The 23,302-nt window shown below is 47.2% G+C and overlaps 1 protein-coding gene across 2 annotated transcripts; it reads left to right on the top strand.

Moving 5' to 3' along the window:
- Window positions 1-1,343: 1,343 nt before the first annotated feature.
- On the top strand, window positions 1,344-19,378 carry LOC119382587 (glutamine synthetase 2 cytoplasmic). Of its 2 annotated transcripts, XM_037650348.2 has the most exons (6): window positions 1,344-1,550; window positions 5,332-5,499; window positions 6,502-6,654; window positions 10,483-10,610; window positions 16,916-17,118; window positions 19,000-19,355. In XM_037650348.2, exons 1-6 carry the CDS (start codon window positions 1,355-1,357, stop codon window positions 19,283-19,285), a joined length of 1,134 nt encoding a protein of 377 aa, XP_037506276.1. In that variant the 5' UTR covers window positions 1,344-1,354; the 3' UTR covers window positions 19,286-19,355. The 2 variants fall into 2 exon arrangements, with proteins under 2 accessions (XP_037506276.1, XP_049268201.1); XM_049412244.1 differs by lacking the exon at window positions 5,332-5,499 and having other exon boundaries at window positions 19,000-19,378.
- Window positions 19,379-23,302: the final 3,924 nt, after the last annotated feature.

Raw genomic sequence — 23,302 nt, 5'->3', positions numbered from 1 at the left:
TAACGGCGATGAATTTCCTTATAATATTCCAGAATTTCGCTATACCGGAGGAGAGGGTAACCCTCCCCGTCTGTCTCCATGTGCCGGTTCATCATGACGATAGTTTTGTTTTCTATTTACGACACACGGCAAACCTCTACCATAACAGCTCTGCTGTAAAACATGGATTGAGTTGACGCGAAGCATATGGCGTGGTGAGCTAAATGGCATCAGGAAGAAAGGCTTGCCTCACTCGGCCTTTATTTTTTTTGCGTTAACTTACTGCTGGCGGCTTGTTCTCGTTCACACGCTCCCGATCCTGACTCCATGCTGATGCTGTTGTAACGGATAAAGAACGCCGTCATTGATACGCTTGTTTCGTCACAAGTTTGCAGTGACCGTCTCTCCAGAAGCGATACTGCCTTACTTTACTGGCTCGTAGACTCGCTCGTTGCTCCGTGGTTATTTAGCACTCTGGTTCTTTCTTATGTTTTATGTCTTATGTACAACATGAAAATAAGTTCACTATAGTAAACATAGCAAATTATACTTTTCGACAGCTCGTGGAGCATATGAGCAGAATGTGCTTCTTGCCACAAATGCTGCACTGAAATATTCACTGAACTGTGAAGAAACTTTACGTAAAGGAGTATTAAATTAAGAGTGTGAAGTCGGTGGTCCCGCAAGATGAAAAAAGAAAAGGAAAGCGCGCACGTTTGTGTGCGTGTGTGGGGGGGGGGGAGGGGGGGGAGGGTGGAACTCTCTCTTTCTTCCTTCACCTCTATGATTCCCTCGCTCTCTCATAAATGACAAATGCTGTGCATTGCTTCGACAATTCCATGAAAGTCGGAAATGAGATCAGCAGTATGGGAGTTTTACCATTCGCCTGTTTCGTTGCGGAGTTCATCCTGTGTATCCGATTCTCGAAGCGAAAATATCTAATATTGCGTATTACGAGGAAGGTATGCTTACAAGAAAAAAAAAGAATAGTTGATGAATTATCACACTCTCCATATACAAAGCGCATTCGTAGTAATAATTTAACAAAACATGCTGCTACATAGAGCCTGAACCATGAACGGCTGCTCAAGTGCGGCTGTTATTACTACAGTGCCTTGCGGCGAATCGAAGAACTTTCGAACGACAGCATAGACACAGGGCGCCGGGAGCATAATTAAGATGCAAGTACCGAAATGTCTGCGCTTCGATTTCAACACAAGTTTGCTAGCCTTTGGAAGTGACGGAATATGTAGTGCTTGTACAGGGTCGCGCCCTCGCCTTCATCACTCTCTAACGTCTCCTTAAGGAAATCTGTTATCGCGCGACGATAGCGCTGGTCGCTGCGCAAAGAAGGCACGTCGGCCCCTTGGAGCCTATGTCGGCAGTCGCCGGTGCTTTCTACACGCGAGACGCAGACATGGCCGTGGACAGGGAGGCAGTGCTACAACGATACCTCGATCTGGAGCAGCCGGACGACGCTGTATTCTGCACATACGTCTTCGTCGATGGAACTTTGGAGAAAACTCGGTGCAAGACCAGAACTCTGGACTTTGAGCCGAAATCCGCTGAAGGTGCAGTATCTCTTTGTGTACAAATGATAAAAGAAACGCTTAAGAGCTACTCTAAATAATACTACTATATATATTCGGACAAAACCTAAGAATAAATACGAGCTCCAGCCCCAGATCCACTGCGCGCGCCTGCTATTCATTTGTGCAAGATAGTCGGGCTACATGGTTTCCGGTGTAACTATAAGTACTTTTTCATGCTAATGTAAATACTACGCTTATTCAATAATTAAACGTTCGTAGTCCCTACTTAAACTATAGCGTTTCCCCGAGAAGTGATGCCCGAATCTTCGCTTATATTTGCCAGAAAGTTGAAGCTCTATTTTCTTTTGACGACAAACCAGCGACACGAACGTGTTTCTGTATGTAAAAAATCACCTGCTTGAAATACGCGAAAGGTGCTTGACGTCACGGAAGTGAGAAAATGCAGTTGGCAGGAGCACGTATGCAAATTTTCTCTGGATGGGAAAGGAGAAGTCTGCGGGCAGAGCTTACATTTATTCTTAGGCTGTAACCGACTACAGTGCCAGCCAAAACGGTCACATAGCCAGCCGGACCATCCCTCTGTTCCCTACCGGACCTAGTGGTTGCACTTAGCTTAACTGTAGTCCTTTCAAAACAGAGGTGCAGCAGGCAGAGCGAGACCCCGATACAAACCGTCCTGACTGTCGGAGAGACATATATTTTTTATGGTGTTTCTATTTTTTCCCGCTGAACTTTACCGCTGAAACCGGAAAAGTCTACACCACAACTTAAAATTTTCCTTACGAGATTTTTACAGCACTAATTTACAATATGATTGGTCGAGTTTCCACTAAATCTATTTTTTTTTTCTTGGGTCTGTTTTCATTGTATATTTAGAAAAATAAGCGGAGTGATACCCAGAACACAACTTGAAAGAAAGAAGGTGACTTTTAAGGGTTCGTTTTTCTTTGTAGTCTGTTTCCTTTGTAATCGCGCTTTTTTAACGTACAAGAACTGACTGAATACACCAAAAAAAACACAGCATATCCACGGAGTGAATGATGATGAGTGGGCGAAGCTGCGGAGGTTCATCGGTAAACCGTGAATCTTCCGTGAATTCTGCCCAGTACATCATCACCGACGTGAGATCGGGCGCGTTTATACTAAAGGTTCGATGAGTTATGACGACTTGCAGCTCACTTTAATTTTACATGTACGCTGTGAATTTTCATTGTTTAGAAAACCATTGCTTTAGAAAACATCTGGCGTCTTTCGTTAAGCAGCTGGCGTCTTTTCGTTTTGCTTTAGAAACATGTGGCGTTCTTTCGTTTTGCTTTTAGAAAACATCTGGCGTCTTTCGTTGGTTTATTTCATCAATCAACGGTGTTTTGAACAAAATTTTTATTGTTTAATCACGCACAGGAGAAATCTCACCAGGCACTACCTTGGAGGTAAACAATGGCTGCTAATGGGAATGAGAGGCAGAAGAAGTCGGCTTTTAGCTAACACTTACACTTCTACTTCTACTAACGTTTCCTAGTGGAACATGCCAATGGCTGCTAATGGGGAATGAGAGACAGAAGAATTCGGCTTTTAGTTAACGCGCACGCTGCGAATTTTTTATTGTTCAACAACGCACAGGAAAAATCTCCCACCGGCACCACCTTGGAGGTCAAAGCGTAAGACTGGTTACGCACTACGACGACTACGACTACGACTACGAGGGACGAACGGGTGCCGCCTTAAGGAGCTTCGCCCCTACAACACAGAGCGCAGACTGGACATACTGGACTGCGCACAGGAGGTTACGTGGGCAGATGGGATTAAGAAGCTTGCGGGTATAACGTGGCAGCAGCAAGCACATGACGGGGCTGATTGGCGGAACATGGGAGAGGCCTTTGCCCTGCGGTGAGCGTACTCAGGCTTGCTGCTGCTGTTGCTGCTGCTGCTGATGATGATATATACACGCACACATACAAACGCACGCACGAATATACATAAAAAGCTGAACCCTCTCCCCCTCCCCAGAAAAAAAAGTACCTGGTCATGCCCCTGGACTGGTGGATCAATGCGAAATACTAGAAGCAGAAAAGAAGCGCGCAAACAGGCGGAAATGTAAGCTCTGTTATCGCTCATGTTCACGCTCTTTTTCTGTCGCAGTATCAAAATATGCAAAACCATATGAATTTGCATGCAACAGATGTAAGAGTTTAAATAATCAATCATTTTTCTAGTCATTGAGTACATGCGTGAAAGTTCCTGGTTTTAAAGAATGCCGCCGTAACGCCAGAGACTGACGGCAGCAGGAGTTCAGGTACAGGAGGATCTTGTGGTGCTTCGACGAACCGCAGCGCTTTAGAAATGTCACTGAGTTGCATGATTATTCTCCTCAAAAGAATAGGGACGACCACTCGATGCAACGACACACACCTTGTGTATTTTCATCGAGCGGCCGTAGATAAAAAAGATCAATCACACATTAACAATCATGTTGCTGGCAGCCAAAGTACATACTCATGCAACTGTGTATCCATTAGCTTATAGCTAGCTTTTAACTAGCTTAGCTTAGCTAATCTAAACTTAGCTCATTACACAACTGGCATTGTATAATGGCCTCCAACTTCAGGCAATTAGAGGCCTGCTATGACCCGTGAGCAACGCCTTATCTCAGGGTCCATGATTGTGCACACTTCTTTAACGCACCGCCACAAGGCGGCGCCACTGACGCTGCTGCTCTAAAGCCTCTCCAGAGGGGTTTTATGCTGCGCACGGCTAATTCTCCTGTATTCCGGTGTTTCTTAAACTGCTGTAAGCGTGCGAGCTGGCTAAAACACGCGTGTTACCAACAAAATCGCATCAAAGTGCATAAAAACAGATTCCCGTACAGCGAACTCGATACTACATATACACGCTGTTGCAAAGAGTGTATGTAGGGCTGTCACTCCTGAACATTACAGCGTCAGCTTTGGAAAACAATATTATACAAATGTACGTTTTCTCGGGAACACTCTTTCGACAAATTAAAAGTTTATTTCATCATCATCTCGAAAGAATACCAGCTGGTCAAAATTCATCCGAAGCCCTCGACTATTGCTTATGTCATAGCCAGTGATGACAACTTCGGAGACTTAAACTTCGTGAATCAATAAACTAGAACGACGCACACCTCCTGAATCGCCGCCGAAACGTTCCTCGCTGTATAAAGTCTCGCCACAGCCTTTACTAAAGCCTTTCGTGGACAAGTAAAAAGTCACATAAACATCCTGCACACGTGGAGGTGATCTAAGTCAAGGACAAGCCGCTGTTATCAGTGAAGAAGCCGCATCGGCGGTTGTACATTCTCAAGTGCCAAGCACCCAAGCTTAAAACGCCGCCAGCAGATGTTGGAAGGGCTCTGGGATAGGCATGCCGAGTCAGACTCGAACTTTCTTCTCGGCGGTAGATTACGACTGTATTCTGCGACGAATTCCGTAATTATGGAGACCGCTCACGGTTTAAGAGGTTTTCATTTTCTTGGACGCCCCCCGCTCCTCTGCAACAATGCCTTTGGGCAATTGATGTATCACTAATAATAAATAAATGAATAAAATAAGATATTTCGCTGGCGATCTCACTCACTCACTCACTCACTCACTCACTCACTCACTCACTCACTCACTCACTCACTCACTCACTCACTCACTCACTCACTCACTCACTCACTCACTCACTCACTCACTCACTCACTCACTCACTCACTCACTCACTCACTCACTCACTCACTCACTCACTCACTCAGTTATCCATTTCCTTCTTCGTTAACTGATTCATTCAATCGCAGAGTGCCCGGAATGGACATTTTGTGCCCTTGCATCGTACCAGTGGCCGGACGCAGGCCCCAAGTCCGAAGCCTACCTTTCACCGGTCGCCCTCTTCAGGGACCCGTTTCTCAAGGGCCGCAACAAGCTCGTCCTCTGCGAAGTACTACAGCACGACCGCACACCAATGAGTAAGACATCGTCCTTTGTACGCATTGGAGTACTTAACCAAGGGTGCAAGCGGCGCGTTTGTATCTGTATATCTCATATGCAATGTATCACATGCGCTTCGAATAAATAAATCTTGAAATCCCCAACCTCTTACCTTCACTCCACCCGGCTAGTCCCACGTAGGGACCCCTGCGTCTTCTCTGGACCCCAATAAAGTTTGCATCATCATCATCATCATCATCATCATCATCTTACCTTCACTTAGAAAGGAGTAACTGTCGGCAGCACACAGACGAATATATACAAGTGAGGCGGAGTTTTCCTTCGGCACAGACGTCAGTAATTACTAAATTATATAACGCATATCCGGTTTCTGCAGTGAAGACTGTCTTTCGTGCCCCACTGAAATGCACGGTAGGTTCTCTGCGGTGCGAGCAGCCTGCGCGATACTTTCCCGCTTTGTGCTCCAGCATTGCAGCGGAGGCTACCGCTCAGTAGATCTCGTGAAGGCAGATCGCCATGACCACCGCAGCCCGACCACTCAGAAAGTTTAAACGTTACTAAGAGCAGCTCGCAGACTTTCGATTATTCAACTGGACCACTTGAAAAAGCAGCCGTTACTTGCAGAATACATACATATATATGCATTACTGACTGACAAACATTTCTCCTTGTTTCTTAATATTCACTTTACAGCACATATACGCAAAAAAGCTTCGAAAATTATCTCTTCTGACTCAGAATAGTGTGGTTTTTCCATTTCGAGTACGTGGCCCATCGGAGAGTTTTTCCCTAAATATGAAAGAGAGAGAGAGAGATACTCTTCCTTGGAAAAACAGGCATGTTTGCCGGCGTGCATATAACCGCTCACATGCTACTCTGTACTGGGAGCATTCACACCTGGATCGTTCTACACCGACACGATGCAACAGCCTAAAGCCCTTCCGTACAGTAAACGCGATGAAGGGGCTTTACGGCAGTTCTGCCAGTGCGCTATCGCTTTCATTCTATTTCCGTTTCAGAGACTAATACCCGCCGAATCTGCCTCAACGCAATGAACAAGGCAAAGGACCAGCAGCCCTGGTTCGGTATCGAGCAAGAGTACGTGGTAACTGAAAAGGACGGACACCCAGTGGACTGGCCAAGACAGGCTAACCATACAATAAAGCGTCTGGGTAAGTCGCCTCATATCTTCACATCTTTATATTGCAAATGCGTTTATTAGCGGACTCCCGGCGACGATGCACGACAGCGACAGACAAGGCGGGGCCGACTCTCAGCATGAGGGGCGTGCTCTATGAGAAGAGGACGACCCACTAGAAGGCGCTCGAGAGGACGACCCATTACTGACTGCGAACGCTTCGCTACAATTACCCCGGGTAGGAAAAGGGAACCGCCTGGCGACCTAGCAGCTTGTCACTATGAGCGGGTCATGGTAGGGCTTCAGGCGCTCCACATTGACAATGTCGCGCCCTCGACGGCGCATGCCCGAAGATGGTTCGATGGGTTCGATCAGGTAGTTGACCGGGGATGTGCGTTCGACGACACGGTAGGGGCCTTCGTATTTGGGCAGTAGTTTGGAAGAGAGGCCAGTTGCAGTGGTCGGGACCGAGAGCCACACGAGCGCTCCAGGGAGGAACGTGCACTCAGAAGTGGTGGTGCCACCGCGAATGCTCATCTGCCGCTCTTGTGCGTGCGTTGTAAAGGTCTTCGCAATCTCGCGACATTCTTCAGCAAGCCTGGCTGTGTCCGAAGTAGGCACACATTCAGATCTATCTGGCTTGAAGGGAAGGATGGTGTCGATTGTGTGCAACGGGTGCCTGCCATACAATAAGAAAAATGGTGAGAAACCAGTAGTGCTCTGAGAGGCGGTATTGTAGGCGCACGTGACGAAGGGCAGAATGGCATCCCAATTTGTGTGGTCGGCGGCGACGTACATCGAGAGCATGTCGCCGAGCGTGCGGTTAAAGCGTTCGGTGAGCCCATTCGTCTGCGGGTGGTAAGCAGTAGTTTTGCGGTGAACAACGTTGCACTCTTTGAGAATGGCTTCGACGACTTCCGACAAGAAAGACACGGCCTCGTCCGGTCGCACGAGACAAGGAAAACTAGTCGTCGCAGTCCAAGAGGCAAGGGCTGCGACGCTATCGAACTGCCAAAGCCCTCAGCAAAGCCCGTCAAACGTAGTAGACGTGTTTGTAGATAGTGTGCGCACATCGGCCCTTGTAGACACTGGAGCTGCCGCATCCGTTATGGACGCCCCCCCCCCCCCACCTTTATTCACCTAAGAGGGGGGGGGGGGCACGAAATCTGCCCCATACTTTGACCTTCCAAGTCACCTAAGAGCGGGGGGGGGGGGCGCTGCGATGAAGCTTCGCCCCCCCCCCCCCTGATGGGGAACCCTGCACACGCCTATGCACATCATGTACTTAAATACCAACTAGCCCATTATAGTGTCGCATCCGACTTCGCCTAAATAAACAGTGCAGTGGTGTCCCTCTATGAAAGAAAGGAGAGGAGCTGTGAAATTATTTGCATAATCTGCGAAATAATGTCCTTACTTTTGGCTTTACTCTCACCCTTCCTCCTCACCCTCACGTGTCTCCTGACCCTCACTTTCCTTTCCCACTCCTTGCTATACTACACCGTACAAGGCTATGCTTTGCTCGGCGAGCGTGCTTGGATCGCCGAGAGGTTAGGATGCTCGCCTTCGGATCGTGTGTACACGGGTTCGAATCCCGCCTCGCCAAGGAATTTTCTTGCCAAGAATTTTTCTGTTTCTCACTTTATCACTTTCTCTCTCTCTCTCTCTGTACTTGTTCTCTCACCCATCAAAGTTATTACAGGCCACGCCGGAGAAATCGGCGCACGTGTTCAGGGAGCGAAGCAGAAAAGAACGAAGAGAGCGAGTGCCGGTTCATGATGATGATCATTTCCCTTGATGCGTCAGGGGCTAATGCTCAGCTTAAATAGCTCCGTAGTTAAAAAAATACAGTTGCGCCGCAAGGGCGAAGCAATGTATTCGATAGCAACAAATTGTGATGTTATACGAAGTAAGGCTAGCAGCTTACTTTTTAACAGCGAAGCTGTTTAGCAAATCGTTCCTTGTGAGTCGATCGCAGAAAACTGTCATCATCTTAACGGGTATGTGCCACTGCGCCGGGGAAACGAAAGCTCCTCGGCGTTGCTATCAAAGAGGAGCAAGATCGGCAGCATGTTTTCCCCCGGCGCAATGTGGAGGTAGTGGCGTCCGTCCATTAGCTTCGCACCGACGCCTCCATGAGAGAACTGTGCAAACCACTCGCCGTGTACCGCAGTGACCACAATGCCTTGGTGTCCGTGAATCCAGCTTGGGTACCTCCGCCTGTTCCGAGATACGACAGCAGAATTTGTATTTGGCAATGAGCCACTGGCGACTCGGCTGAGAAGGCTGAACCCCATTCCCCATTGGTCGAGGAACTACTCGCCAAGAAGTCACCGCAAGCACAGCAATAGCAGTGAGAAGAGCAAGAGCAGCGAGAATAAGAACAAGAGGAATTGGTCGAGGTCTTTAACGGTGATGTCATGCCCTTGGAGTTGCCCATGTGTACCGTAAGTGAAGAACTTGAAGACTATGATGATTGCTAGCGTAAATTAATTTACAGTAGCTCGCTCTTCAGTTGCACTACTACTGCTTCGATTGCGTATGTGGCGATGAGAGCCGGATTCGATAATGCGCGATTCACCTTCGGCGATGATACGCGTTCGGGTCGTTGAACTAAAGGAGGAGCCGTTTGGCAAGATTTAAGCGATGGTCTCTAACGACGTTCACCCCTTGCTCGACATGAAACCGCCTCCCGAAGACGTGGAAGCATGTCCCAATGCGTTTGGTAAGCTTATGCCCGTCATTGTAACCGATCCGTACAAACCAAGTGTAGTCGTATCGTGGTCCTTCATATCGGTGTACCCGACGTAGTTGATGACGAAGGACAAGTCGTGTGCTGTCGCGGAAGATCGTACAGGTCAAGACGGGCGAGCCGTACATACGCGGCTATCAGAACCCGAACGAATGCGAATGTAAAGATTCTCCTCCTAGGCTCGTACCGGGTGGTAGTATGAATGTGCACTGCGTAAAAGACCCATGCTTACCCGGAAAGTCGTTTGAACTCAAGTTCAACCTCGTTACAGCCAAGTTCTGCCTAGATAAAGCCAGGGTAAATCTCGTTACAGCAATAAATGAGCTTGACACCGATCAGCTTCGCTGTTTATGAGCTTTGCGCGGCTTAGTGCAAGCTTGCGATCAACTTTTTTTCGATCCGACTTCGCGTGACTGTAAAAAGCGCTGGTGTAAGAAAAAAACAGCCGCTCCATGGGGAGAAGCGGTTTTACGCGAAGCGATGAGGAGCGCAGCTTCGTCCCTGCTTGAGAGCAATCGACGGCAGGCCTCGCACGCGGGATGATGATGTCGCATGCGCCCTCCGTGCGACGGAGATGGCCGGCTTGTTTCATCTCTGCTTCAGCCACGTTCTTCGCCAGCGCTCGCGCGCTTTTACTAGTGCGTAGGAAATATGATGCAAGGGCGATATTATTGATTTGGACTTTATAGGGAACGTGGTCGCTACGGCAAGAACCCATCGAAAGTGTCCATATAGTTGCGCAATAAAAAGTGCGAATTTGTCTTCGTCTAGGTTATCCGCAGCTCAGTGCAGGTTACCGCGCCCTTGATAGAAATCAACCTTGTTGTCAATGTGCTGCTGTACTGCAGACACCGGTAATGACGTAGCCACCATTCTTTAAACATTGATCACTGTATAGGGCACAGACGACAACGACGTCCCATTCTTCTTGAAGACAAACTAAATAAAACATCTTAAGTAGGGTGCTCGTTATATTGGGAAATTCGGACTATAAGTTAAATGCAACTGCTCGGACGAAGCGCAAGATTCGACCGTTATACCTGCGTCTGTGTTATTTATTCACTCGTTTAATCCCACTCACTAACACTCTATGCATGTCTTATCATTCAGGTCCCTACTGCTACGGCGTCGGGGCTGATGCCACTTCCGGGAGGCACATATCGGATGCTCACTACAAGGCGTGCACTTACGCCGGGGTCAAGATGGCCGGCACAAACTGCGAGGGCATCCTGTCGCAGGTAAGAACTTATTTTCCTGTTGAACGATGAGATTTCTAACAAACGGAAGGCTATCGTAAGCTCACCCTGTTTCTCCAGTGTAACAACACCAGAGCATGTATTGTAGCGCTTAATACGAATTTCAACACAGTGACCATGGTTAAAGGGGCCGCAGGCCTACACGGCTACACCGGCAAACGTCAGATTGCTTTTTTGGAAATACCAGTAGTTGAAACAGTCACCGTTTATTTTCTATGTCGCTGCCACCGTGCAGTGTTGGCGCCGCGTTGACCACGGGCAACATGTTGCAACTCGTATACGGCGACATTCCATGCACCTCCCAAGAGCAACGGCCAGTATTACTTGTCGGATGTTGGCAACACCCGAGATGATGCCTCGTAAAATACGCTGTTGTCGAACCTGTTGTCCTAACGTCATCTTGAATCGTTACGTGAGGCAGTAGAGTAGCCAGCAATTTTTTGGGGGGAGAAGGGGAGTTCAACCATACTCTATGTATGTTCTTGCGTGCGTTTGTATGTGTGCGTGTATATATACAATGCCAAATTGAAAAAAAAATTCGGAGGTTTGATTTGGTTTGGTTTGGTTTAGTAAAGGCAAAATTGTTACAAAATTGCCTTGGGGGACACGACTAAAGGCTGAGTAATTGCCTGACTGGGTCGTGCCACCCTGGCGGCAAAGCAGAAGGAACGCACCAGCAAGCACTATTAGCAAAGAACATAATAGTACGTTATTATTCTGCACGGGTTGCAAGATCAAACAGAACTGCGAGTAGAGTGCGCAAAAATATACACAGAGCTCTAATTAGAGTGGCGACGAATACTAAAAAATGCGTGCTTATAGTCAAATTAATAGAAAAAGAACGTCTTGACTAGGGCATACTTATGCTCCACAGGTGAAATCAGAAAAGAGTTCTAAAGCGAAATTGTAGCGCAAACGTGTCGGCTGGGGCATCTTCCCTCTTCAACATCGGAGCTTGTAGCCATTTTGCTAGTCATCAACTTTATTAAACTATCAACGACGCCAAGAAGGTGGGTCGTAATCACGGATTCCCTGGTGGCTCTTGCATGTGTGGAAAATGCCATTTCAGGAAATACAGATTGTATATGCCATCTTAAAAGTGCTTTCAGTAGCTGCAAAGTCGGAACATCACGTGGTATTTCAGTGGGTTCCGAGTCACTGCGGAATCGAGGGAAATGAAATGGTAGATGAGTTGGCAAAAGCCGCTCATCATTATACACAAAGCCGCCTCATTCCTATATCACAATGCGACATACACCGCATACACCGCGACATACACCGCACATACACCGCAAGAGTAAAACGTGGATTATGTTTGTCTACCTTGTTATCAGACAGAACAAAGGAATTGATCGTGTACGCTGTTGACCCTAATCTTGAGTGCCAATTAGACCCTCAGCTCCCACGACGTATCGACGCACTCATGCATCGCCTAACACTTGGAACGGCTTACACAAAAGACCTTTTATTCCGGATTCAGCGTGCGCCATCGTCAAAATGTTCGTGTGGCCGCGACGACGAGGATGTGCATCATCTATTGCTCGACTGTCCCAAGCACGGCACACATAGACACCGACTCAAACAGGAACTCCACACGCTGGCCTCGGAGCGAACGCTCTCGTTGGCGAAAATATTAGGCCCACGGCCATCTCGGATAAATCGCAAAGTAGTGAAAGTGCTTGAACGTTTTTTTTTGAAGATACTTTGCAATATTTGCGATGAATATTAAGCGGACTGCATTGAAAGTGTGCAATGCGATTGTATGTGTTCTCTGTTCAAACGAGAACTTTGGACTTGCCAAATGTAGGACTGTATATATGTATATGCAGTGAAACTTTACTTGAACGAACTTCAAGGGACCCCAGGAAAAAGGTCGTTAAAGTGAAAGTTCGCTGAATTGAAATAGCTATGTTGCAACTTGTCACCAGGAGCTAAAGAAAACATCAGCTGCTGAATTAAATTTGAACTTTTTATTTGCAATACTTCTTATTCGAATGTGAATTTTTGCTTATTTATCATGTTTTGAAAAATGTAGTAATATTTTGCTGCCCTTGTTCACTCAGGACTGCAGTGGCCATGAATTGAGTCACTGTGTCCAAGCTCTCGTAAACCTCCGACACAACACTCTGATGGCTAGTGAAGGACTTCACATTTTCCAAGCACATCACCGCTTCTTCAGCTAAAATTCTTGGGGCTTTCTCTACTAGAGTTACTTGTTCCTCCTCCTCTTCTTCCCGAGGTAGGCAGCTCGCTACAGTTTCTTCTGTAGACAGAGTGGCGCATGTCTCAATGCGATAGTGGCAGGTGACATAGTCCTCAAAACGCGAAGCGCTGTCTGTATCCAGTCTTTCAGACAATTTCTGATCAATATGACGTGAGAGACATTGGATGGTGTAAAAAATATGTTCTTAGAACTGAAATGCGCCTCCACTAATTTCTTTAAGCTGAAACGCGTTAGCATCGGGTCCAATGGCGCTTCCACGGGGGATTTAAGAAAGGTTCGTAAGTGTTCGTTTAATTGACGTACGTTCAAGTGGTGTTTTACTGCATATATTATTTTTGTTTTCTAATTTTTATATCCTAACAACCAAGTGGAAAGGGGTAGCCGCCTCCAAGCAATGGTGACAACTCCTTCATTTATTTTTATTTCAATAAAACAAAGGCAGTATCTACTGAATAAGATATGTACTAGACAGCAATGTACTAAACAATCACAAACCAGCAGTAAATAATCTGTAAAAATACAAGACATCAACAATTCAAAGATGTTATAAATCAAGAAAGGCATCGCTTTTTTCAGCTAGGAGTTCTCTCGTTATTTTTTAAATAATCTAGATGAAGTTCCATCTTCCAGTCAATGTACTATGGTTGGGTGCTGGTTTAGGATGTCTGGTATTCGTGAAGTTAATCGTTGGTCACCGTAGTTCGTGCATGATCTAGGTTTGCATATTAAGCTCTTGCGTAGTTCGTGCGGTGTTAGTTTCACATAATATGTATCCAGGAAGAGTGACGTACTTATTCTACACTAACGTAGTAATGGGTAAAGTACTTTACCCATTAAACACGTGTTTTTCAAACACCCCTCCCAGTATCACTTACAGTCGACATCTGGACTTTTAAAAGTACGCCGCCCGTTTCGTCCCTTTTGTAATTGCCTTCCCCTGGTGCTTCCCATTCAGAGGCGATTTCTTGGAAATAGGGAGACGCCACCATCCTCTGCAGCTTTTGCGGTGGTTGGACTCGGCGCCCCTGTGCCGGTTTTCCAAGTTTCTTTCATGCTCCGCTCTTTTCTTCGTCGTGCCTTTGGCGGCTCTCGCTTTGCTGTACTGCTCCCCCGTTCCCTCTTCATTTTTTTATCTTTTTTTCGTCTTTTTTTCTTCCTTTTTCAACTCCCCTTATCTCCAAGATGAGCTTCCTCAGCGCCGTTGCAAATTTGCTTGAAATGGGGCAAGGGTTATACCCATCTGCTTTATAATTTTTTTTTTCCTTTCGAGACACGCACCGCCGCTGGACATGACGTCAACACTAACCCCCTAACACGCCAAAAATGACAAGGCGCCTTTGACCAAGACAGATCCCCCTATCGAAACATTGGCCAGCCTCTCTGAGGCACTTTCTCCTGTTTGTTCAACTTGTTCCACTTCCTGAAATACAGAAGCATTCCTAGCGTATAGATTTTGGTTTTCAATGTTGTCTAGAATGTATTCTTTGATATTGAAGAATATCAAGGAATGCACGCGGGGGGAGGGAGGCAAGTTAACCCTCCCCCTCCTCCCCCCGGCTACGCCAGTGAGTCCTCAGGAATCTGTCTGCAACCCATTTTCATGAAATGTGCTACTGCAGATAATCGTGCACTACTGCGCTTCTTGAAGTATGCTAGCCATATAATATGCTAACTTCTTGCTATTCCGCCATTTATTTTACTTCTTGCGCACGGACCAGCAAAGCGCACGCTCGTCTACCCAACTTTGCTCATTTTATTCTTGTTACGCTCTCTATTTCCTCAGTTACAATATTAATTTACTATGTGTCGTATCGGTCACCTTCAGGGGTGCAACAGCCGAAATAGGATTTGGAGCAATTTTTGGAGCAGCAAAATGTTGCTTTTGGGGCCCAAAAATTGAAATTTGGAGCAGCTTACGAAAAAAAAAACCTAAATTTTTTAGCCCGAAATCCCTAATTTGGAGCAGTATAACAAAGAAGGCTTACTCTTAGAAAACAAAAATATGTAAAAACCATTCACCATCACCTAATTCGTGCACAGTGCACGTGAACACCGCTATTTCAATAAAAGCGTTGTGTTGAGCCACCCCACGGTGCGAACAACGACTAAGTCCACATTAGCATTTGCAGGACCTGTCAAATAATTCGACAGGCACTGGAAATGCTAATGTGGACCTGCGAACCTAGCAACCTGGAAATTTGGGAGATTCGTAAAGCAGGAGCAAGTGGGGGTAGCGAAAAAAGAAAACTGGCATACGCTTTTGTCTTTTGTTTCTCAAGGCCGCAGAAACGCCATACACAGCAGCTCCAAATGAGTGCCAATAATTTTTTAGGCGTCAGCGATCATACTAGTACCCGTAATTACAAGGCGCGTACGCGAATGAGTAATTAAGGAATAAAATGTGCTGTGTCGCTGACAGCTAGTACTAATAGCCCCTTCTAAATCTCAGCATGCTTTTCCGCAGGACACCAGTCTACTGCGGCAAAAGTGGCTTAAAAAGCGTTCTGCACGAAATAAAACAAGCATCAGGAAATTTGAGAACTACTGTCCTCTCCTATTGCGATAGCAACTATATGGGTACTCTCGACGAGTTTTTGCCGTCATTTCCTGTATAAAATTCAAATTGATAACATATCCCTGTGCATAGTATGTTCTACCGTGGGTAAAAGCGCGCGAGTGCGGGCGACGAAACGCGGCTGAAGCAGATATCAAACGAGCCAGCCCATCTCAGTCGCTCGGAGGGCGCATGCGATAACACCACTCGGCTCGGGAAGCCTGCCATCGAAGCATAGAGGAAACGCCCCGCCCGTCTTGAACGAGCATGAAAAGACGCAAGAGGGGGGCGGGGGGGGGGGGCTGTCGCTCGAACAGCAACTTTGAACTTTGATTCTAAGGGCGCGGTCGCGATCGCTGGCGCGCGCGCTATCTCGGCAGCCATCAGCGGGCGGTTCGTATATCCTGCTACGTGCTGCGCTCTCAATGCGAAGACACTGTGCAGAAAGAGCATCTTTCCCTGGAGCGGCCGTATTCTCTTACACCAACGTTTTGTAGAGTCAAGGCTGTTTCACATGCCGCGATTGCAGCGAAGAAAATCGCGCGGTTCGTTCTAATGGCTCTTTTGGCAACCGCCGTTAATAGCGGTTTCGTTTCACATGGACTGCGAATGGTGTCACGGCCGCTGGATAAAAAGCGCTTTTTATCCAGCGGCCGTGATGGTGTGCGATTTTTGCTCTGCGACTGGCGCGGCGCGCAAAGTTGCTTGCTGCCATTGTTTGTGGCAGACTCTGCTGAATTTTCGAGTGTAATGTAACAATATGTGCGTTATGATGTTCTTAACTTTTGATCACCGGTAGCGAGGAGCACGCGTGTCTTGTCATTTAAAAACACTTTCCAATCTAACTTCACTTGAGAATACACAACAACGGCCATAACCAAAGCAAACTCGCTGGCGCAGTTTCGACGGCTAGGCCAGGTCGGCGCAATTTCGGCGGGTCTCGACTGAAAAATCGCTCTTCCACTGCGTAAAGAGTGAAAAATTTCCAACATGTTGGTCGCTCGCCGCTGACCGCTGCGACGAGAGCGATCGACTGCTTTTTTCGCTGCGAGCGAATTCGCAGCCTGAAAATCGCTCTGTCTTGTGTCATGTGAAACGACCTGTACGCGAGATCGGATACAAAAGAGTTTGCTGCCAGCCTCACTTCGTATAACATTACAATTTGTTGCTATCGCATTCATTGCTTCGTCCTTGCGGTGAAACTGACCTTTTTCTTTTCTTTCGCGGCGGGGTTAGGGTTAGGGTCTGCGCGTCTGTATTGGATGACGATGCCCACACTGCAGATGACAAACGCGGCCTCCATTTCTCGCTCAAATTTGCAGCAACTTGAGAAACTTTTAAGCTGGTCGGGCGTTTTGGCGCAACGTGGCGCAATTTTAACAAATTTCACGGTTCTGGCTCAGCTTGGCGCAAAAATAAGGAATTGTATCAAATTGGCGCAATTGGCGCAGCTGTTGCATTCCTGATTTGGATGCAAACGAATAGAAGCACGCGGCCATCTCTGCGCAGTGGGAATACCAGGTGGGTCCCTTGGAAGGCGTCGATGCCGCCGACCACCTCTGGATGTCGCGCTACATACTGGACCGAGTTGCCGAAGACTTCGGCGTGCTAGTCAGCCTGGACCCGATGCCTTATCCCCCGGGAGACTGGCTAGGTTCTGCCATGCACACTAACTTCAGCACCAGGTCGATGCGCAGCCCCGGCGGCATAAGGTGAGCCTTTCACCATTGGATTAGATTGGATAAACTTTTATTGGGTCCTCCATAGATGGAGTTTCGAATGCGTACCTATCGTCCGGCTGCATGTATTGAGAGCGCCCTGGTCTACTTAAGGAGGTGGTGAAAAATAGCCGAAGAGCTGTGTTTTCGCAATAACCTGAAATAGAAATGATAATCTCGAAATTTTTACCAGCTCTCAAAATATCGTTGTACTTCCTGATATCATTAAATAAGACCTGCTATTGGGCGTGGCGATTGTAATCGACTTGAGGCATTTTAGCGCATGTCGATGAAACGAAAGTACCGAGAGTGAGGGAAGACAGCGGACAGGCGCGAGCGCCGTGCTTTGCGGCACTGAAAGAGCGACCAAGTACCACCGCGTATTGCTCCTTTACACAATAGCACTGTCACAACGCCCTAAACATTTGTACTGATAACAGAACATACACAGAAAAAAAAAATTCAGGCTACGCCCCAGGTGGGAATATGGCGTGTTGCTACATGTATTCAATTCTAATCACATTAACGTTGGCACTTGTCGTTACGTGGGTCATGTCGGAATTTTTTTTTTATCCCTGGGATTATGGTAAGTGTTTACGTTAGAAACTTGGGGACAATTATTTTCTAGGATACCAACGATTGAGTTGAAGCTTGCATTCTGAGGTGTTTATTATCTCAGTTAATGCTCACCACACTATAGGAGGACGGACGCTCGATAGAAAGCCGAGCTTCCAACGTGACGCAGCGCACTGCCTGAACGAGAGAACGCAGTGTTGTTTTAAGGCAAAAGCCTTAGTTTTAGGCGAATGCCACATGAAACGCGAAAATTGACCGTCGGCATCCCGCGGCGTCAGCGTCAACACGAGTGATGCAAAAATCATCATCACGTGATAACGTCCGTCATATGAAGTCATCATCATGTCACAAATTGCCAAGTATTGCGACTTCATCACGATGCCACATATAGTGACGCCACATGATGGCGTCATCGCATGACATCGTCACTTGGTCAAAGGTGGGCCGATCACCGAGGCAGTGCAAAACCAGGTGACGTGAAGAAAGCTTGCAGTGCCTCCGATCCTGGAGGCAGTGCAGAACCACGTTAGGTGCAGAAGGCTTTCGGAGGGGGGCGGGGAAGGATCAATACATCGACTGAGAAGAAAAGAAGAAGAAGATGGCTTTCGCCTTCGAGTCGTCCTAGGGGAATGCATAAGGGACCCTGTGAGTTCTTGACAGCCGAGAGCACGAGCACTCCTACCAACTCCGACCGGCTTCTAGAGTAATGTGCTATGCGGAATCAGTCACAGGAAACGGAAAGGGAGGTACGTCTTTTCTGAGGAACTCCCGCCTCTGCGAGCTATTTAGCATGTTGAGCATGAAACTTTATAAGTGCTTTAAAAAACAGTGAAATAAAGTGGGCTCGATCAAGCATATGATCTTCTTCAATTTTATTACATAAATGACATATCATTCAAGTGAAACTCAAGGAGTTAGGTAAATTATTTATTTATGTACTTGCTGATTCTACTGAATCGCAAATAGTGCGTCCGTCAAAATGTATAAAAAAACAAAACAGCGGCATATGTTAAGCTGGGATAGCCTTTTTATCAATTACGCGCATTTTTAATCTCTGGGGGCCCTATATAACCTTGCAGCACTCGATGATCTGCGTCCACAATCATGACTGGTTGTAGAAAAGCTGTTATATTAAATTATGTAAGGTGCTTTGACACTTGGCAATGTTTTTTTTTTCTTTTCTTTTTGTGATACTGAGGTCCCGGACCGTTGTATAACGCAGAAAAAAAAAGCAGGGGAAGTTGAAAATATCTTCTCAGTGTCCCTTAAATTAAGTTCTCGCCTCTTCTCCGTGTACAGTGCCATCAGAGCCGCTGTCGAGAAGCTCAAGCACAACGCCGACGCCGATTTGGCCAAATATGACACTGCCAGGGTCAAGCGAAACAAACTGCGGGTCGGATCGGGCATGGTGACTACGCCTCTCAACCAGTTCACCGCCGACGAGTGCTCCAAGGAAGTCAGCGTACGCATACCACGCATCGTCGTGGACGCTGGAAAGGGTTACCTCGAGGACCGGAGGCCCGGCGGCAACGCGGACCCTTACACCGTCTGCGAGACGATCATCAGGACGGTGTGCCTGGAGTGACCGATTTATCGGCTTTGCCCTGCAATCGGACTTCAATAAGATGTTTAGATAAAGGTGTATGTATGGTAATCACTCGGATCTTTCACCCTGCTGTCTTATCCACTTTGCCGGAGCGTCGCCAATACTGCCTGCCCTAACATCCCCATCCTCCTCCTATGTCTCTCCCTCTGCCAGTAACGCCGCTATGGTGGCCATGTGGTTTTAAGGTGTTCGGCTGCTGACTCGAAAGACGCGGGTTCGATTCCGGCCGCGGTGGTCGCCTTTCGATGGAAGCGAAATGCTAAAGATCTGTGTACTGTGCGGTGTTACTGCACGTTAAAGACTCCCAGGTGGTCAAAATTATCCGGAGACCTCCACTACGGACTCTCCCACAGCCTGAGTCGCTTTGGGACGTTAAACCCCATTAACCAAACCTCTCCCAGTAAATCGATGTAGTACCTCGCGTAGTCCAGTCATGACGCTCTCGTCACCCCTTACCATATTCCAGTGCCTTCGTATAGGACCTACAGTTATTTATCCAATCCCACTGTGCCGTTGTATCTTACTTTGGAAGGAAAAAGCCTTTCAGCCCTGTGCAGACCATGTTATAGCTCGGTCCCCATGGTTAATATTAAAAGCGATATTACTGGCACGCGTGTTTATTGCTTTGTTTTGATATGCGGTTTAGGATCAGAATACACGATGAGATTCTGTTATTGCGCGCAGAATCAATTGTTTATTGCTACGCGAGCACCAGCGATTGAGGTTGATATAAAGACGACGCGTTCCACCGATGATCAATTATCGACAGCCGAACTGTTCTGATCGGTGGCGCAGAATCGCTTGTATTTGTGTTTTGATTGGGCACAAGTTCGGCGCAGTCTTGCTATCACAACCACGTGAACGATAGTGGTGTGAATAATGATGCTGTTGCGGGGGACAAAGAACTGCTTAATTTATGTTCCGCAGTGAAAATGTGAATTTCCATCAATAAATTCACATCCAAAAGCAACCAGGTCTTAACAAACCTGTCCTCATAAAATGTTGAAGCCACGCAATTTGCCTCCTTTCCGTCGAAAAGTTCAGCAAAGCACTCTTGAAGAACACGAGCATGTACTTTCTTGCCCTTAGCCTGCTCCTCCGGCTCCACTTTGAGCCTGGGAACACGAGTTCGTGCATGATTTATACAGTGTACCATCGAAAAATGATTTATCCAATACGGTGCGGGTACCATCAGCATCACTAAAGACATCTAATGTCTTTCGTATGCGTCATTCAACTTTATCTTTCTTTCTCTCATCAGTGCCGTTGGGTCTTACTCGATGGAAGGATACACCTACTATGTTTTTTTTTTATGCAGTCATTCAGCTGTAAGTGCTTTCCCGCACGGTTCGCAGACCATGGTCTCTCCCGTGTTTCTTTCTCTCATTTGTGAAACCCGAGATTCCTCCTACTTCGGGTCATCGCGTAGCCAATTTCTTAATATGACAAGCTTTGAGTGAAACGCGGGAGGCCAAGCTCGTCTCTGCGTACCTGGAACAACAACGACGCCTCGTGGCCAGGGCCAAGGAGACAGTGAGGGCCAGAGGGTTCTTGGAATGAGGAAACCTCCCAAGTATAGGGTACAAGCTTGCCCCGTTATCCTTTTACTGCGAAAACTGTCATGAGATCACAAGAACGGCCGTTTTTGGCGCCGTAGTTTTCCGCCGCCGCAGCCGCCGGTGTCCGTAACCGCTATCGCACGAAATAATAAATAAATACATAAATATCCAGGATGGAACGGGATTCGAACCTGGGCCTTCTGCTTGGGAGACCAGTATTCTACCCTAGAGCCATGCCGGTGCTTGAAACTGCTTGGACCCTATAAAGGCTTCATGTCGGGAAGGAACCGCATTAACATATGTAATGTAGCGTGGTAGGAGAGTAAAATAACTGCCAGGCGTCACGCAACGGGAATTCTGTAACCAGGCGTCACACAATGCGAATTGCGCAACGAGAGGGTTGTTGAATGCTTCTGACCCATTACAAAGGGCTCTGCCATAATTCTTGATCGTCATAAGGCACAGCATCAACAAAGTGCACATACTGCGTTACAGGTGTTTAGCGGGTACCATGGTTGTCCGCAGAATGATGAAAAATGGCATAGTGGCTGCTTCCCTACTTCACAAAAATTATGATGATTTATAGCGTAGTGGGTTTCTCGCAAGTGCACTTCTGTTGGTTGCCGAGGAAGCCCATAAGCCCTCCATGATCCGTTTCCTCAGGTTCTCAGTAAAGTTCTCTCCCTCTCTCTCTCACACACGTTAATGTGTGTTTATAGCGTGGCGGGAGAATGAAATAACGACCGGGCGTCACACAATACGAATTAAGTAACTAGTGGGTCGTTTAAAGCTTCCAAACCATTACAAAGGGCTCAGTCATGATTCTTCATCAGCAGCAGCCGTCGCATCAGCAAAGTACACATAATGCCTTACAGATGGTACCACGGTTCTCCGCAGAATGACGAATAATGGCGTAGTGGGTGCTTCCCAACTTCACGAAAATTATGATTCGCGGAGTGGTGGGTACATTGCTAGTGTACTTGTATTAGTAGCCCCAAGAGAGTTTATAACGGGCTCTAGAAATGCCGCTCTTCCAGCTTTCGCTGGAAAGCACAGCTTGGTGCTGCGCTTTCCGCGCACACCTGGCGTTTTTCCTCAATAAACGTTTCTTCCTCCTCCTCCTCCTCGCTCAGTGGTTTACATTCTAAAATGAAAACGGCGTATACTATACGCGCAGTGTGTTCCATGGTTTTCACTGTAAACAATGCGCACGTGTACTCGTACTTGTGAAGAGCGGTGACCCATGTTTCATTGATGGCGCGCGTTGAAGGCAATATTGAGGGGATAGAGATAGTCATGCAACGTGGTTCACGTTCGCGCGGGGGCCTCCGCTTTTCGATGAACACAATATCGGCGGCACATCCTGCTGAAAACAATCGCCTACAGGTACTGCACGTTGCTCAACTCGATTCTTTGCGCAGCTGGGGCGTTCGTTGGAAGGTTTCTTTTTTCTTCTTCTTCTGTTCTTCCCGCTAAGTTATCAGTTTCGCGTAGCGGTTTCTCGGTGAACCATGCCCCGGATGCGTTGCGATAGGTCCATTATTCCCTGTAATTGCTTTTTTTCATGGGAGCTTTCGCTATCTGTGAGCAAATAATGGTGCGTATACCCTTATTTCTGCAACTTTCTGTTGATGCTTGGGTCAGTTGGTTCGAGGTTGTAAGAGGAGGAGAACCAGCACAAAATTCTTGACGGAACACAAAAATAAGGCGTAGGCGTGCGCAGGGCTCCCCATTTGGGTAGGTCCAAGTTTTGACCGCAGTGCCCTCCTCCCCTTTGCAATTGGTCGAGCCCTGGTCGAGTCGCAACGGGCGCAAAAATAAAAATGAAGCAATTGCTTGCTTCTGACAACGACCTACCTTTGGTTCCCGGCATTCCAAAGGTAAATATTGGAAAATTGAGAAAAATCGGAAGCAAACAGTTCTTGCAATGCAACATCAGGGGTCCTCGGTGCCAGTCATTGTCAAAAAACATGCGTGGCCATATCAGTGAACATTAAACAGTGACGGGACAGATCCGACTGAGGAAAGGTTCGGAGCATACTTGGCGCCCCCCTTAAATGATTAGGGGTGGCGGCCGCCCCCGCTACCATCTCCCCCCTCCTGTGCGCACGCCTATGGAAGAAGGAACGACCACGCCGCTGTGGTCGTCGCTTCGTCGAGTGTACCGTCAAAAATTTTGCACCGTTTACCGTCCTTTTATTTATGTTAGCCTTAAAGCGGCGTAAAACGAAACCCTGTGGGCCTTAAATTTTGGTTTAGCACTCAGGTTTACGTTAAATCCGGTTTTATTCGCTAATAACATGACTAGGATCAGGAATGACCGGGATTTCATCTCACTACTACATCTCACCTGTGCATACTGTGCTATCATAGTCCTACGTCGTGTCTCGTGAGAAAATGTTTGATAACAGCGTAAGTAGCAGAAGAGTTGAGATCT

The sequence above is a fragment of the Rhipicephalus sanguineus genome, chromosome 2 (assembly GCF_013339695.2).
Source record: "Rhipicephalus sanguineus isolate Rsan-2018 chromosome 2, BIME_Rsan_1.4, whole genome shotgun sequence".
Lineage (NCBI taxonomy): Eukaryota > Metazoa > Arthropoda > Arachnida > Ixodida > Ixodidae > Rhipicephalus > Rhipicephalus sanguineus.
Note: the sequence above shows the minus strand (reverse complement) of the source record. Positions and strands in the feature narration are given on the sequence as shown.

Coding starts and splice junctions, on each gene's coding strand:
- LOC119382587 (XM_037650348.2), top strand. CDS start 1,355: ATGTCGGCAGTCGCCGGTGCTTTCTACACGCGAGACGCAGACATGGCC. Junction 5,500..6,501: donor GCACGACCGCACACCAATGA/GTAAGACATCGT, acceptor TTTCCGTTTCAG/AGACTAATACCCGCCGAATC. Junction 10,611..16,915: donor GCGAGGGCATCCTGTCGCAG/GTAAGAACTTAT, acceptor ATCTCTGCGCAG/TGGGAATACCAGGTGGGTCC.